At 53.5% G+C, this 14,385-nt stretch overlaps 1 protein-coding gene across 3 annotated transcripts in view; it reads right to left on the reverse strand.

The window, feature by feature from the left end:
* The window catches only part of CAPN1 (calpain 1), a 28,811-nt gene extending 15,449 nt beyond the window's left edge, over nt 1-13,362 (reverse strand). The window contains exons 1-10 of one of the 3 annotated variants that reach the window (XM_086676947.1): nt 13,231-13,362; nt 11,515-11,782; nt 11,284-11,353; nt 10,892-11,010; nt 8,985-9,118; nt 8,726-8,894; nt 7,793-7,876; nt 7,354-7,439; nt 6,925-6,999; nt 6,626-6,786 (exon numbers count right to left, since the gene is read on the reverse strand). In XM_086676947.1, the coding sequence (XP_086533073.1) occupies nt 6,626-6,786; nt 6,925-6,999; nt 7,354-7,439; nt 7,793-7,876; nt 8,726-8,894; nt 8,985-9,118; nt 10,892-11,010; nt 11,284-11,353; nt 11,515-11,781 (1,165 nt within the window). In that variant the 5' untranslated portion in view covers nt 11,782; nt 13,231-13,362. Of the gene's footprint in view, nt 1-6,625; nt 6,787-6,924; nt 7,000-7,353; nt 7,440-7,792; nt 7,877-8,725; nt 8,895-8,984; nt 9,119-10,891; nt 11,011-11,283; nt 11,354-11,514; nt 11,783-12,391; nt 12,528-12,592; nt 12,768-13,230 lie in introns of those variants that run through there. The other 2 variants (XM_086676945.1, XM_086676946.1) reach the window with 2 other exon arrangements.
* Nucleotides 13,363-14,385: the final 1,023 nt, after the last annotated feature.

A 14,385-nucleotide genomic window follows, 5' to 3' on the forward strand; every position in this document is an offset into this window, starting at 1 on the left:
AAGAAAAAAACAAATACATTTTGTGAGGAAGATGATTCCTCCAATGGATCCTGGCAAAATTAATTGAAAACCTTCTGGAAAGGACTCACCATTCTAGATGCCATTAAGAACATTTGTGATTTAGGGGCGCCTGGGTGGCTCAGTCAGTTAAGCATCCAACTCTTGGTTTCAGCTCAGATCATGATCTCATGGCTTTGTGGGTTTGAGCTCTGCATCGGCACCCCACCAATAAAGTATTTTTAAATCAAGGATGTATACAATTTTTTTTAAGACGTTATAATGCTATTGCACACTTAATAGAATACAGTATAGCATACATATGATATAGGCACTGGGAAACCAAAATATTCACTTAACTCACTTTATTGTGGTATTTACTTTACTTGGTGGTCAGGAAATGAACCCACAGTATTTATCTCTGAGGTATGCCTATACAAAAATTAACTTGAAATGGATGAACAATCTAAATATGAGAGTTAACACTGTAACACTCTCAGAAGAAAACACAAGGATAAATCTTCATGGTCTTGGGTTTGACAATAGATTCTCAGATATGACACCAAAACCATGAGCAACAAAAGAAAAAATTGAAAATTGGGCATCATCACCATTAAAAATTTCCATGCTTCAAAGGACATTATCAAGAAAATGAAGACATCCACAGAATGGAAGAAATTATATGCAAATCATCAATCTCAAAGTCATATCCAGAATGTATAAAAAACACAACTCGGGGGGCGCCTGGGTGGCGCAGTCGGTTAAGCGTCCGACTTCAGCCAGGTCACGATCTCGCGGTCCGTGAGTTCAAGCCCCGCGTCGGGCTCTGGGCTGATGGCTCAGAGCCTGGAGCCTGTTTCCGATTCTGTGTCTCCCTCTCTCTCTGCCCCTCCCCCGTTCATGCTCTGTCTCTCTCTGTCCCAAAAATAAATAAACGTTGAAAAAAAAAAAAAATTAAAAAAAAAAAAAAAAAAAAAAAAAACACAACTCGGTGTGCCTGGTGGCTCAGTCGGTTAAGTGTCCAATTCTTCGTTTCAGCTCAGGTCATGATCTCTAAGTTCGTGGGATGGAACCCCACGTAGACTTCTGCCTTGACAGCACAGAGCCTGCTTGGGATCCTCTCTCTCTCCCTGTCTCTCTGCCCCTACCCCGTAATCTCTCTTTCTTGCTCTCTTTTTCTCTCTCAAAATGAATTAAAAAAAAAAAAAAAGACAACCCAATCTAAAAATGGGCAAACTACTGGAATAGAAACTCTGAAATATATATGTAAGTGCCCAATAATTACATAAAAAGATATTCTTATCAACATCATTCGTCATTAGGGAAATGCACATCATCAATGAGATACCATTTCATACCCACCAGGATGGCTAACAGCAAGTGTTGACAAGGATGCGGAGAAGTTGGAACTCACACATTGCTAGCGGGAACGTAAAATGGTGCTGTCACTTTGGAAAACAGTTGGTAGTTCCTCAGAAAGTTAAACATGGGCGTTACCATGGATCCCAACAATTTTGCTCCTACTTAGAGACCCAAGAGAACTTTTGCTCACACAAATACAGGTATATGAATGTTCATAGCATTCCTACTCATAATACCCCAAAACTAGAAACAATCTAAATGTCCGTCAACTGATGAATGAATAAGCAAAATGTGGTTATCTCCAAATCGTGGAATGTTATTCAGCCCTAAAATTGAAATCAAGTCCTGACACACATTACAAGATGGACAGATTTTGAAAACATTACAATAAAGAAAGAAGCACAAAAGGCCACACATGTTGTATGATCCCATTTATAAGAAAAGTCTAGAAGAGGCAAATCTAGAGATAAAAAAAAAATGTAGATTAGTGTTTGCCAGGGGTTTAGGGGGAGATTGGGATATAGGGAGTGACTGCTCATGGATACAAGGTTTCTCTTGGGAGTAGTGAGAATGTTCTGGCATTAGTGATGGTAATTGCACAACACTACCAGTATACCAAAACCCACTGAATTGTATACATTAAAAGTGGGAATTTTATAGCATATTATACTAGTTATTCAAAACATTATCAAAATTGTGTGACTCAAAGATGCACTTGGAAGGGAAATGAATCACCTCAGGTGTTTACAAAGAAAAAAAAAAATCGAAATTAGTGAAATAAGCCACTAACTTAAGAAGTCATAAAATAAGGTCTAAAAATAAATCTAAAGAAAGCAAAGGAATGAAATAATGAATAGAAAAGCAAAGATCAGTCATATGAAAATAATACTATAGGGGCACCTGGGTAGCTCAGCCCATTAAGTGTTTGACTCTTGATTTCAGCTCAGGTCCTGATCTCACAGGTTCCTGAGTTCCAGCCGCGCATCAGGCTCTATGCTGACAGGGCAGAGCCTGCTTGGGATTCTCTCTCTCCCTCGCTCTCTGCCCCTTCCCTGATCGCAATCACCCCCCACCAAAATAAATAAACATAAAAAAAAGAAAATAATACTATACAAAGATCAACAGTCAAAAGTCATTTCTTTAAGCATAATACCAACAAACCTCTCACAGAATTAATAAAGATGAAAGAAAGTGCAGGGGCACCTGGGTGGCTCAGTCGGTTAAGCAACCGACTTAGGCTCAGGTCATGATCTCGCAGTCCGTGAGTTCAAGCCCCCCATCAGACTCTGTGCTGACAGCTCAGAGCCTGGTGCCTGCTTCAGATTCTGTCTCTCCCTCTCTCTCTGTCCCCTACCCTGCTTGCATTCTGTCTCTCTGCCTCTCTCAAAAATAAACGTTAAGGGGCGCCTGGGTGGCGCAGTCGTTTAAGCATCCGACTTCAGCCAGGTCACGATCTCGCGGTCCGTGAGCGTCGGGCTCTGGGCTGATGGCTCAGAGCCTGGAGCCTGTTTCCGATTCTGTGTCTCCCTCTCTCTCTGCCCCTCCCCCGTTCATGCTCTGTCTCTCCCTGTCCCAAAAATAAATAAACATTGAAAAAAAAAATTTTTTTTTAAATAAATAAATAAATAAACGTTAAAAAAAATATATAAAAAAAGGGAAGTGCAAATAAATAATACTATAAATAAGAGAGGACATCATTACAGAAGAGGTATCGGAATATATTAATACCTTTATGCTAATAATTCTGAAAACAGAGGCAAAGGATAAATAAACTCCTAGAAAACACAACTTGGTCAAAATAGGTTCAAGAAGAAATAAAGGACCTGAATAACCCTATAACCATTAAAGATCAGTATCAAAATGTTAATTTTCACGCCAAGAACAGAGCAGGGCTAATAGCTTTAAAGATCAAGTCTACCAAACATTTAAGCAACAAATCATCCCATCTTATGCAACTCTTCCAGAAAATAGAAGAAGATCACTTCCCAGTTCACCTTCTGAGCCAAATATAGTACCCGTACCAAAACTAGACAAGGTCAGTATGAGAAAGGAAAATTACGGGCAAATCTCATTTGTGAACTTGGATGTAAAACTACAGTTTAAAAAACTATGTCATGACCGCGTTGTTGTTTTTTCACTCGGGAATGTAAGGTTGATTTAATATTAGAAAAGTGATTAACGTAATTTACCGTTTTAAGAGATAAGAAGCATATTACAATAATAAATACACCTAAAAGCATTTAATGACATTAAACCTCATTAATATGATAAAGGCATCTACAAAAAAACTAGAACAGGAAAAACTTTAGGGATAAAATCTGTAGTAAACATCCAGTAGTAAAAAGTTGCCCTTTATGAAAGGGCTAAGGGGTGGGGGTGGGGGTGGGGGGAGGGGGCGCCTGGCTGGCTCAGTAAAATGGGTGGGGAGTGTGCAAGTTATAATAATTGGAAACCAACAAATTTATCATTATTTGCAATCAGAAAATCAAAAAGGATCTATAGATAAATCAGTAAAATTATAGTTGAACAAGTTTGCTGGATACAAAATACATTTAAGGGGCGCCTGGGTGGCGCAGTCGGTTAAGCGTCCGACTTCAGCCAGGTCACGATCTCGCGGTCCGGGAGTTCGAGCCCCGCGTCAGGCTCTGGGCTGATGGCTCAGAGCCTGGAGCCTGTTTCCGATTCTGTGTCTCCCTCTCTCTCTGTCCCTCCCCCGTTCATGCTCTGTCTCTCTCTGTCTCAAAAATAAATAAACGTTGAAAAAAAAAAATTAAAAAAAAAAAATACATTTAAAAGGTCAACTGCATGTTACTGTTTATCAGCCACTATTACATGGGAGATGAAATTTTAAAAAGAGATACTGGGGTGCCTAGGTGACTCAGTCTTAAGGTTAAGCATCCAACTTCAGCTCAGGTCATGATCTCACAGCTCATGGGTTCGAGCCCCACGTTGGGCTCTGTGCTGACAGCTCAGAGCCTGGAGCCTGCTTTGGATTCTGTGTCTCCCTCTCGCTCTGCCCCTCACCTGCTTGTGCTCTCTCTCTCTCTCTCTCAAAAATAAATAAACACTGGGGTGCCTGGGTGGCTCAGTTGGTTAAGTGTCTGACTTCAGTTCATGATCTCACGGTTCGTGGGTTCAAGCCCCCTGTCAAACTCTGTGCTGACAGGTGGGAGCCTGGAGCCTGCTTCGGATTCTGTGTCTCCCGCTTTCTCTGCCCCTCCCCCACTCTCTCTCTCTCTCTCTCTCTCAAAAAATAAACATTACATTTTTAAATATTATTAATATAATAGCAACAAAATGATACAGTATCTAGTAATAAATCTCAAAACCTTTAAATAGAAATTATAAAACGTTATTGAGAGACATTGAAGACCAAAATAAAGAGATATACCACATTCTTAGATAAGAAGACTGAACACCAGAAAGATGTCCTTTCTCCCCAAATCGATCTATAGATTCAGTGCAATTCAAATTAAAGTCTCAAAAAGGATTCTTTGTACGACCTGGTAGCTGATTCTAAAATTCACGCAGGGAAACAAAGGGCGAGAATAGCTAAGAGACTCTTGAAGGCATTCACCCTGCCCAAAAGCTATAAATCTGTAGCAACGAAACCAACGTGCTATCAGCCGGAGGGACAGACCGAGGGATGGAATGGTGAGCCCGGAAACAGAGCCACACAATACACGGGAGCTACAGGACACAGCTGTCACTCCAGGACAGCGAGGAAAGGACAGATTTCGCACTAAATGATGCAGGGAACAGTGGTCTTCTAGTTGAGGAAAAGCTGAAATTGGATCCCCATGAGGGAGAAGAAGACCAAAACGGGGCTGTGAGCCATGCTGGGAAGGTGGAGAACGCGGGACATGAGAACAGAGCGGAGGTGGGTTTGGCAAAGACAAAGGCTCCGGTGGCCTTCAAACCAGCAGTGACAGTAGCGTGGTGAGGACGGAAGCTGGACGGGCGTGGGTTACAAAGTGAGCTGGGAGTGGGAAAGGAAGCGCAGGAGGGTGGCAAGCTGGACACTGTTGCCTCGAAGGGGAGCCCAGAAATGGGTAGCAAAGTGGAGTCAAAAAGAGGATTGCTCTAAGCCAGGAGATTCTCCATAATGACCCAGGAGCAAGAAGTGAAGGATAAAGGAGCCAAAGGCTTCCAGACACATGGGAGAACACGAGCAAGAGCAGGGCTGGGCGTGGTCCCCATGAGCATGGACAGTTCTGCCACTGTCCCAGTCGGGAAGGCAGTAATGACAGGCACAGGCTGAGACAGGCGGGGCGAATCCAGGAGGTGCCCTGCGCGAAGACAGCTATCTTCCAGTGAAGTACAAGGCCGAGTCCACAGATGGGAGGAACCACGGAGGCCAGTTTGAGGGCATGGGAACGTTACTCATCAGCAGTGGACTTGTTGGGGACCACGAAAGGTGGTCATCTGGGATTTGTGGCCGTGAATTCACAGGGCAGGTGCAGCCCTGGGTGTGTGATTTTCTCTGCAGCCACACTCGGTGGTCCTGAAGCTGATGAAGGGGGCTCAGTTAGGACTCTGGTTGTGCCGGGGGAGGCGGGGGAGGAGCAGAGGGAGCCACAAGGCAGGAGCCACAGTGTTTGCAGGGACAAGATTACAACCACGACGCTAACCTGATGAGAAGATAAGACGGGAGACAAAGGACACCACGACAGTGGCTTTAACGGACCAGATAATAAAACGCCGCTGAGGGCTGCAGGATAAGGGAGCTGAACGGGTGAAGGCAGAGGTCAGACCGGAAGGTGTGGCTGGGCTCCCAGGTGTCTCAGGGGGTGGCTGAACTAAGGTGGAAGAAAAAAAGGCCACTGCAGGTCAAGACGGGAAAGAATAGAGAGGCCAGGCCGTGGACCAAGTCACCCACATAGATTCAGAAGCCCAGGCAAAGGTGATGGAGGCCCAGGGAGGAAGACAGTGGGCCGGGAGAGAAGGTTCCAGAATGAGGAGTGACAGAAAAGTGGCTGGATGGCAACAGAGGCTTCTCCACTTGTTAACTCCCTGGGCTCAGGCCCTAGGATGGTGAATCCAGCACGGCTCTTCAGAATTTACAAGTACATTCAACACTGTAGGTCTCAAAGCAAATCCCAGAGCTCAGCACAATCTATCTCGTGCTATCTTACAAACGAGGACACTGAGGCCCAGCCAGGGGACCTGCGGTGGGCGAGGCCCTCGAGCCGGGAGGCAGCAGGGCCCGACTGCCACCCCGTGCTCCCTGCCCCTGTGCGCCCTGCTGGCCGCGAGGTCAGATCACCTGGGTAGTTCCGGCAGCCCCCCGCGGTGCTCCCCCGCCGCCAGGTGCCCTCGTAGAGCGTGGTGTTCCATTTGCGGATGGACCGGCTCTTGAGCGCGTCGGGCGTCAGGTTGCAGATCTCCAGGCGGGAGAACTCACGCAAGAAGTCTCGGAAGGACATCCTGGGGTCACGGTGCAGGGATGAGCCACGGTCCCCAGCCAGGGCACCCAGGGAGGAGGCACATGCGGACTTTGTGCAGCTTGGGAGCTGGGGTGCCAGGCCCCGAGAGGGACCAGACTAAGGAGGGGGGGGCGCTCACCAGAACTCTCCATCCTCCATCTTGATCCGGAGCTGCTCCCGCTCGTAAGGGTCCACGTTGTTCCACTCCGAGGAGCTGGCGGGGAGAAGGGTGCTGCCGGGGGCTGGTGGGAACTGACCCGCCGGCCTCTGTTCCTGGGGCCTGTGCTCTCAGCCCAGGTCAGAAGACCTCCACATGGTCAAGCCCGAGATCCCATCCCAGGGGTTGTCTTGTCATGGCCAGCTCTGAGGATGCTCACAGGCTGGGTGCGGTGGCCGGTTGGGCCTGAGCTTTGTCGGGACAGCCCCCCAGACCCGGTAACATGGAGATGCCACCCCTCCCCACCCCCCCCCCCACCCCCGTTCAATCCCGAGCAGAGCCCCAGCAGAAATGCCAGTGGCACTGACCAGCCTTCCCCAGCCTCCCCGGCCAGCGTCCTCTGCCCCTCACCCGTCGCTCCAGGCTCCCGTCCACTCCACCTCGCCCCAGGGATTCCGCATCCGGATCAGGCTCACCATCTGGCCCTGGTAGTTCACCTGTGCCCCAGAGCTCCCGTCAGCACCTGCTTCTGGCACGCACCTTAAACACCCCTGCCTGCCACCTCACTCTCAGGAGCCCCGCTCGGTACCCAGCACCACGCCAGGGAAAGTACAGCCCTTTCTCTAGGAACTTACCATGGAGGGAGGCGGCTACGCACAAGACTACAGAAAATCAGGGCAGGGTAAGAGAAACATCTCGGGACGAGTGGCCCCAAGAGACAAATAAGATGCTCCAGGAGGTCAGAGGAAGAGCCAGCCCCTCCCACAGCCCTGGTCACAGGCCAGACAGGCAAAGGCGAGCAAGGGGGCAGGAACCACCCTGCAGGGACAGCCCCCACGTGCGGTGGTACCTGCTTGGCCCCCGTCACAGAGTAGGCGTGGCCCTTCACCAGCTTCTTGAAGGTGATGGCCTCCATGTCCAGGACACTGGAGATCTGTAGAGACACATGTGCTGTGGTCAGGGGCCAGGTTCCGGGGACCAGGCTGGCGTCCCCATCCCCAGTCAGGAGGTGAGTGCCAAACACTCACGGGTCTTGAACGCTCCCCACGCACATACGACAGCTATTGGGAGTGGCAGGCAGGGACCCTGACTCCGCCTAACAGCCCCTCACACGGTGCCCCTAGAAGAGGGGCCGCCTGGGCACTCCGTCCACATTACCGCCGGTAGGGGACCTGGGCACCCACTGACACTGCTTTGGCCAGAGCTGACCGGACTCCGTGCAAACGCACGTGTCCACACACGTACAGTCGCCATAGCTCCCCCAGAGCGCCAAGGCCCTCGCGAGGAGGGATGCGGTGAGGTGGAGGAGGGGGTGAGGACAGGCTAGAGGCAGCCGGGACTGGGGAAAGGTGGAAGGTGGGAACGGGGTTAGAGTCGAGGATGCAGTGATGTAGGGGCAGGAGGCTGAGATTGAGGGTGAGTCGTGGGAACAGAACAGCAGCAAAGAGGGTGAAGGAGGCTGGGCGGGAGCGGCGGCTAGGAAAGAGCTGAAGTCGGAGGCTGGAGAACTGGACGGCGGATGGGCACAGCATCAGATGACAGGAACAAGCAGCAGGAGGGCGGGAAGGCAAGCTGAGGTCTGAGGTTTGGGGGGCAGGGATGACGCCAGACACAACGGAGGCAGATGGGACCGGAGGGATGGATAAGGCCAGGGGAGCATCCAGAGACGGTGTGGGGTGAAGGACAGGGTCTGGAGCCAAGCCCGGGACAAGGGATGAGGCCAGGCTGCGAGAGGAGACTGGTCACAGGTCGGGGCGCGAGGGGCAGGGCTGGGTGCGCTCACGTCGATGGAGCAGCCCAGGAGGGAACCTCGCTCGAGCGCCTTGAGGATGATCTGGTAGAGGTCGCTGGGTGCCTTGCGCAGCTCATACCACTCGGTGACTCCGCCTGTGAAGTCCTCAAAGCCCTCCGAAGTGCTGCCCCCAGAGAGGGCCTCGTAGCTGCCATTCACCCTGCAGGGCAGCCCCAGGTCAGCACTCTGACATCAAACGAGACCCTAGACCCCAGGGGTGCCTGGAGCCCTGCCCCGGGCCCCCACTCACTTGGCATAGGCCTTCTCGAGCAGGGCGCTCCAGAACTCATTGCCTTGGGCGGAGTGCACAAACACCAGCTTCCCGTCCTTGATGGGCAGTAGGTCATCCACGACCACATCTACCCATTCCCCAAACTGCCACAGCTGGAGGGGGGGAGAGCACAGTGAACACCTGCTTTGGGATCTCCCAGGCCGCGGCTCAAGTCTCAACTCTGCCATTTACTAGAGACGTGACTGTCTCTAGATCCAGGATCCTGAACAAGTTATCCTCTCTGAGCCTCAGTTTCCCTATCCATAAAAGGGAACAGCAGGGGGGCACCTGGGTGGCTCCGTCAGTTGAGCATTGAGCGTCAGTTGAGCATTGAGCGTCCGACCTGGGCTCTGGTCATGATCTCCCGGTCTGTAAGTTCGACCCTGCGTCGGGCTCTGTGCTGACAGCTGGGAGCCTGGAGCCTGCTTTGGATTCTGTGTCTCCCTCTCTCTTTGCCCCTCCCCGCTCATGCTCTGTCTCTCTCTCTCTCTGTCAAAAATAAATAAACACTAAAAAAAAAATTTTTTTTTTAAAGGGAACAGCAGGGCCGTCCTCAAGGGAACACTAAACGCGATCACAAAGGTAAAGCTTTTAGGGCAGCACTACTGATATTTTTGAAACAGACCAAGGTGCTTTGTCAGGTATGGAGAGGTTGGAAAGCCCTGGGGACCTGGCTTCCATGGAACCAGCCCCCTATCTCTCCTCTCCCCAAGCTAGGTCCGGACGTGTGTGTGCGTGCGTGCGTGCGTGCGTGCGTGTGTGTGTGTGTGTGTGTGTGTGTATGGGGGGAGGGGGTGAACGTGTAAATTAAGTGTAGATCAAAAATGTGGCATCTAGACCACAAGATGGGTGACGTTCCCCGCAATCATGAGTTTGCTTCAGGGATGGCCAGAGAGACGGGTTTCCCAGAGCCCAGAGGAGTCAGGACCCTGGGGCAGAAGCGGCCAAGGGCTAGGGAGGTGGGAAGGAGGGCAGAACAATGGGACAAAGGGAGGAGGTGGACCCCAGTAGTGAGGGTTGTAGGGAGTGTTGAACGGGCCAATCAAGAGGTTGAGGAGGAGCCGATTAGAGGAGTGAGGGAAGGGGGTGGAGGAAGGGGCAGCGAGGCCACACCCCTGCATACCAGCTCGGGGAGCAGGTGCAGCACTTGACCTAAGTAGATGGCACCGTGGGTCCTGTAGGCTGGTCTGCTCGGAATAGGGTAAGGGACTCCCTGACTAGGTGTAAGGGGAGGGCACCCAGGAGTCCTGAGGGCAGGGCTGGGGCCACCAGGGCCAGAGGGTCTAATCCAGGATTCTCGGAGGTGTGTGTCTCCCACCATCAGCTGACTGAGAATTCCTTAGTGTCACTTGAGAAATGGGTCCTGTGTGCAAGAAAGGAATAACTGGTTTAAACAGACTTAAATCCTGTCTTTCTTTTCTGCAGGGCTCTGTCAGAGGCTGGAGACTGCCAAAGTCACAAGAGGAGGTGGGGGTGGGTGGGTGCAGACGTTTACGTCTTGGGTGGAACGGCCACATGTGCTGTTCCATTTCTCCCCGTGGAACGTTATTTATTTTTCAGATGGGGAAACTGAGGCCCTGTGGAGGAAAAGGATTTGTCCCACAGGATATAACACAGAGATCTCTCTATCCCTCCAAGCACTTGGGAAACTGCACAGGGAAACTGCCAGCTGAAATACCTGCCCTGCCCAATCGTTTCACACATGACAGATCTGAGATCGTATCAGGAGGTCAAATTCTTTCTAGAGGAAGGACTGGCCCCCACAGGGTGTGGACTTAAGCCACCTAAATGCAGACTGCTGTGCGTCACCGGTCCTCACCTCCTCGGGTGCCTGCTACCCCTCCTTCCCCCACGCCCTGGTCCCCCGTGGATTCGGGGCTCCTCACCTGGAAATGAAAGATGCCGGCATAGCCATTCTGGAAGCTTTGGCCATGTGGAACCACTCGATGCAGAAGCGTGTCATTAAGGGTGAGGGAGGCAATGGCAGCCAGGAGCCAACAGTCCCCTGGGATGGGAGGGACCCACATCAGACCTGCTCTGCCAATCTGCTCCCAGTGATGCACGAGGGCCCATGCTGGGGAGAAACTGGGATTCCCTGGGTGCCGGGTCCCTCGACTTACAGAAGAGACCCAGGAATCTAGGCAAACCAGCCCAGCACTGATAGCCAGAGCCTGTCTGAGCTTGCAGGAGGGAGGGGTTAGGGCAGAGCTGGAAGGAGCAGGCATGGGGAACTATTATGGAAAAAACACCCAGAACCCACCCCCCCCCCAGGGCCTACCCAGTGCTCCCTGGCAGATGTCTGTGCGTGTGGCTCCATCCACAATGAACTGGGGGTTTGAGAGCAGCTCCTGCAAGAGACCCAGAGTCCTGTCTCTGGGCCAGCCCTCCTAGACACTGGAACCCAGCCACCCCAGACCCCACTCCCCACCAAGGACCTGGAGTCCTGTTCCCACTCCTCACCCAGGATGGGGGTAAACTGAGTCCCACCCAGGGTGGTGGTCCCTCTCACCGTGGGACGCTTCCACTTGATGCCATAGGTTTTGGAGGAGTTGGGGCCCAGGTCCTTGTAGCCCAGGCTCTGGGGCACTGGGGGGAAGGCCTCATCACGAAAGAGGACCCCACTCTGCAGACAGTGAGCCCGCAGCTGCTCATAATCCTGGCCCATGTACTTGATGGCATTTTCATGGCGGCCAAGGCCCAGCTCCTTGGCCCGCTGCTTCTGCACTTGTGCAGACACCCCCGTGCAGTACACCGGGGTGATGATTTCCTCGGCCATCCTGCAGGACAGACCACCCTGCTCAGAACCCAGGCCTTCCCAGGGCTCCTGCCTGTGGTCCCCCACCCACCCTTCCTTTCCAAACCTGGGGTTTCCCCACCTCTCTATGCTCCCAGCGTCCAGCAGAGGGGCTTCTCTGCCCCTAGGTGTGCTGGCCCCCCCCCCCCCGCCACAAGGCTACCACCTCTCCCTTCCCAGACTCCCATTGTCCTGGGCCTGCAGTGCTGTGGCCAGCCAGCCAGGTGGGGCAGGGCAGAACCTGGAGATAATAACACGGTAACCCCCTCCCCAAACAGCCAAGCTCCTAGGCGCTGGCCCCTTTCCCTGGCTTGGAGGCTGAGAACCTCGGGCAGCCAGGGACCCCGTCCCCAGACCCCTGAGGCAGGCTGGGTGCTCAGGGCTGCTGGACCCCTTCCCCTCTGGCCTTCCCCCAGCTCAGACCCTGGAGACAGTGATGAGCGCAGGCTGGGCCGGTGGCCCGGGCTGTGCGGCTTTCCCCAGCCCCCGCCCCTGTCCCAGGCACGCAGAAGGCCCCGGCGTAGGGGCAGCCCCTCGGCCGCCGCAGTGGCCAAGGGTCGGGGAATCCCGGCCCGGCCATGCAGCTCCTTACCTCGGGGAGCAGTGTTTGGGGGATCGCAGCGGTCCCCGCGGCTGCCTTCCCGGGTGGCGGCTCAGGGCAGGGCCCAACCAGGAAGAGCGCTCCTCCCCGCCCTCCTCCCGCTGCTCCTCCGCCCTCCTCTCCCCCTCCCTCCTCCTCCTTCTCCTTCCCCTCCCGGGCTCCGACCCCCGCTTCCTCTCCGCTCTCCCTTACCTCTCCGCCACCTTCTGCGACTATCTCTCTAGCGGTGTCTCCCCGCCCCTCCCTCGGCGGCCAGCTCCGCGAGAGGACAAATTAGTAAAAGGCGGAGTTGTCCCCCGGGAGGGGCCGCCGGCGCCCAGACGGAAGGGCACTGCGGGGGAGGGGGAGGGGTGCGGGGAGGGCAGGGCCGGGGGTATTTTTAACCCGGGGCAGCGGCTCGAGTTGCAGGGCCGGGCGGCCCCACCCCACGCGGCGCCCCCGGAGGGCATTCCCTGCCCCTCAGGCCTCCCCGGGCCGCCTCCGCCCCCGCCCCGGCCCCCGGCCCCCAGCGCCCAGCCGAGATTACCCCCGGCGGCGGCAGCAGCCGCTCCAAGGAGGGGCCGGGCAGGGCGCTCTCCTGCGGGGGGACGCTCGGCCGGCGGCGGCCGGGCCCCCCCACCCCGGCTCCCCGCCCCCACCCCACCCCCGTCGCGCGACCCTGGGCGAGTCCTTGCCCCTCTCGGCCTCGGTTTCCCGTTTGCGCCGCGAAGGGCACGGAGGTGAGCCGCTGCGGGCACCCGTCTCTGTCGCGCGCTCTGGGGTCTCCGGAGCCCGGACCCTGCGAGGGGTGGGCGTCCCTGCCCTCGCCCCCAGGCCCTCGGCCCACCCACCTGGGAGCGCCCTTGTGCCGCCTCCCCCAGGAGGGGGCGGCAGAGGCTGCGAGCCGGTCGCCAGGCCCACCCAAGGCCGGGAGATCCCGCCTCCCGCCCGCAGAGCGGCGCCGGGATAAATTGGGGAAGCCAGAAGACCGAGGGAGGGAGGAGGACTAGCGGCGTTCCCCCAGCCCCGGGCTTCGCACTGACCTCTCTTGCCCCCTCCGTCCCACTCCCTTGCAGCCTCCTTCTTTTGTACAGATCTGAGCAGTCTTCCACCCCAAGTGGAGTGTAATGGAAACGCCCATGGTTCACCTAGCCCTGCCCTAACGCTCTGCTCAAGCAACGCTAGGCTTATCTATAGTTTTAGGGTTTATATTTAGGTGTGTAATCCGGGCTGATTTAGACTTTGATATGATGTATCCTAAATAGTTATCAGATCCGTCTACTTCTCTCCTGAACCTACGATTCATTCCCTAGTTCCAGCCACCGGCCCCCTGGTGTGTTTTGTTTTGTTGTTTTGTTTTGTTTTAATCTGCACGCGGCCGTTTCCTCTCTTGCCTCCTCCAACCCTGATCTCTGCTCAGGTCATGATCTCACAGTTTGGGGGAAGGAGGCCCACCTGGGGCTCTGCACTGACAGCACAGATGATGAGGATATTCTCTCTCTCTCTCTCTCTCTCTGTCCCTCCCTCATTCAAGTGCACCTGCTCCCATCTCTCTCTCTCTCTCTCTGCCCCTCCCCCATTCAAATGCACCTGCTTCCATCTCTCTCTCTCTCTCTCTCTCTCTCCCCCTCCCCCTCTCTCAAAAGGAATAAATAAACTTTAAAGAAATGCCTATTGCTCAGTAAAAGAACAGGGCATCAGGGTGGCTTAGTCAGCTGAGCGTCTGACTCTTAATCTCATGGGTTCCTGAGTCTGAGCCCCACATGGGACTCTGTGCTGACAGGGCAGAGCCTGCTTGGGATTCTCTCTCTCCTTCTCTCTCTGCCCTCCCCAAAAAAATAATCTTGTAAAAAAAAAAAAGAAGCCATTAAAAAAACTATGTAGTGTAGGATTCCAACTATGTAACATTCTGTAAAAGACAAAACTAGAGATAGTTAAAAAAAGATCAGTGGTTGCCAAGAGTTTGGTGGAGGTGGGGAGGGATAACAGATGAAACTGGGGGCATC

The sequence above is a fragment of the Puma concolor genome, chromosome D1 (genome assembly GCF_028749965.1).
Source record: "Puma concolor isolate L17-30 chromosome D1, mPumCon1.1.hap2, whole genome shotgun sequence".
NCBI classification, from domain to species: domain Eukaryota; kingdom Metazoa; phylum Chordata; class Mammalia; order Carnivora; family Felidae; genus Puma; species Puma concolor.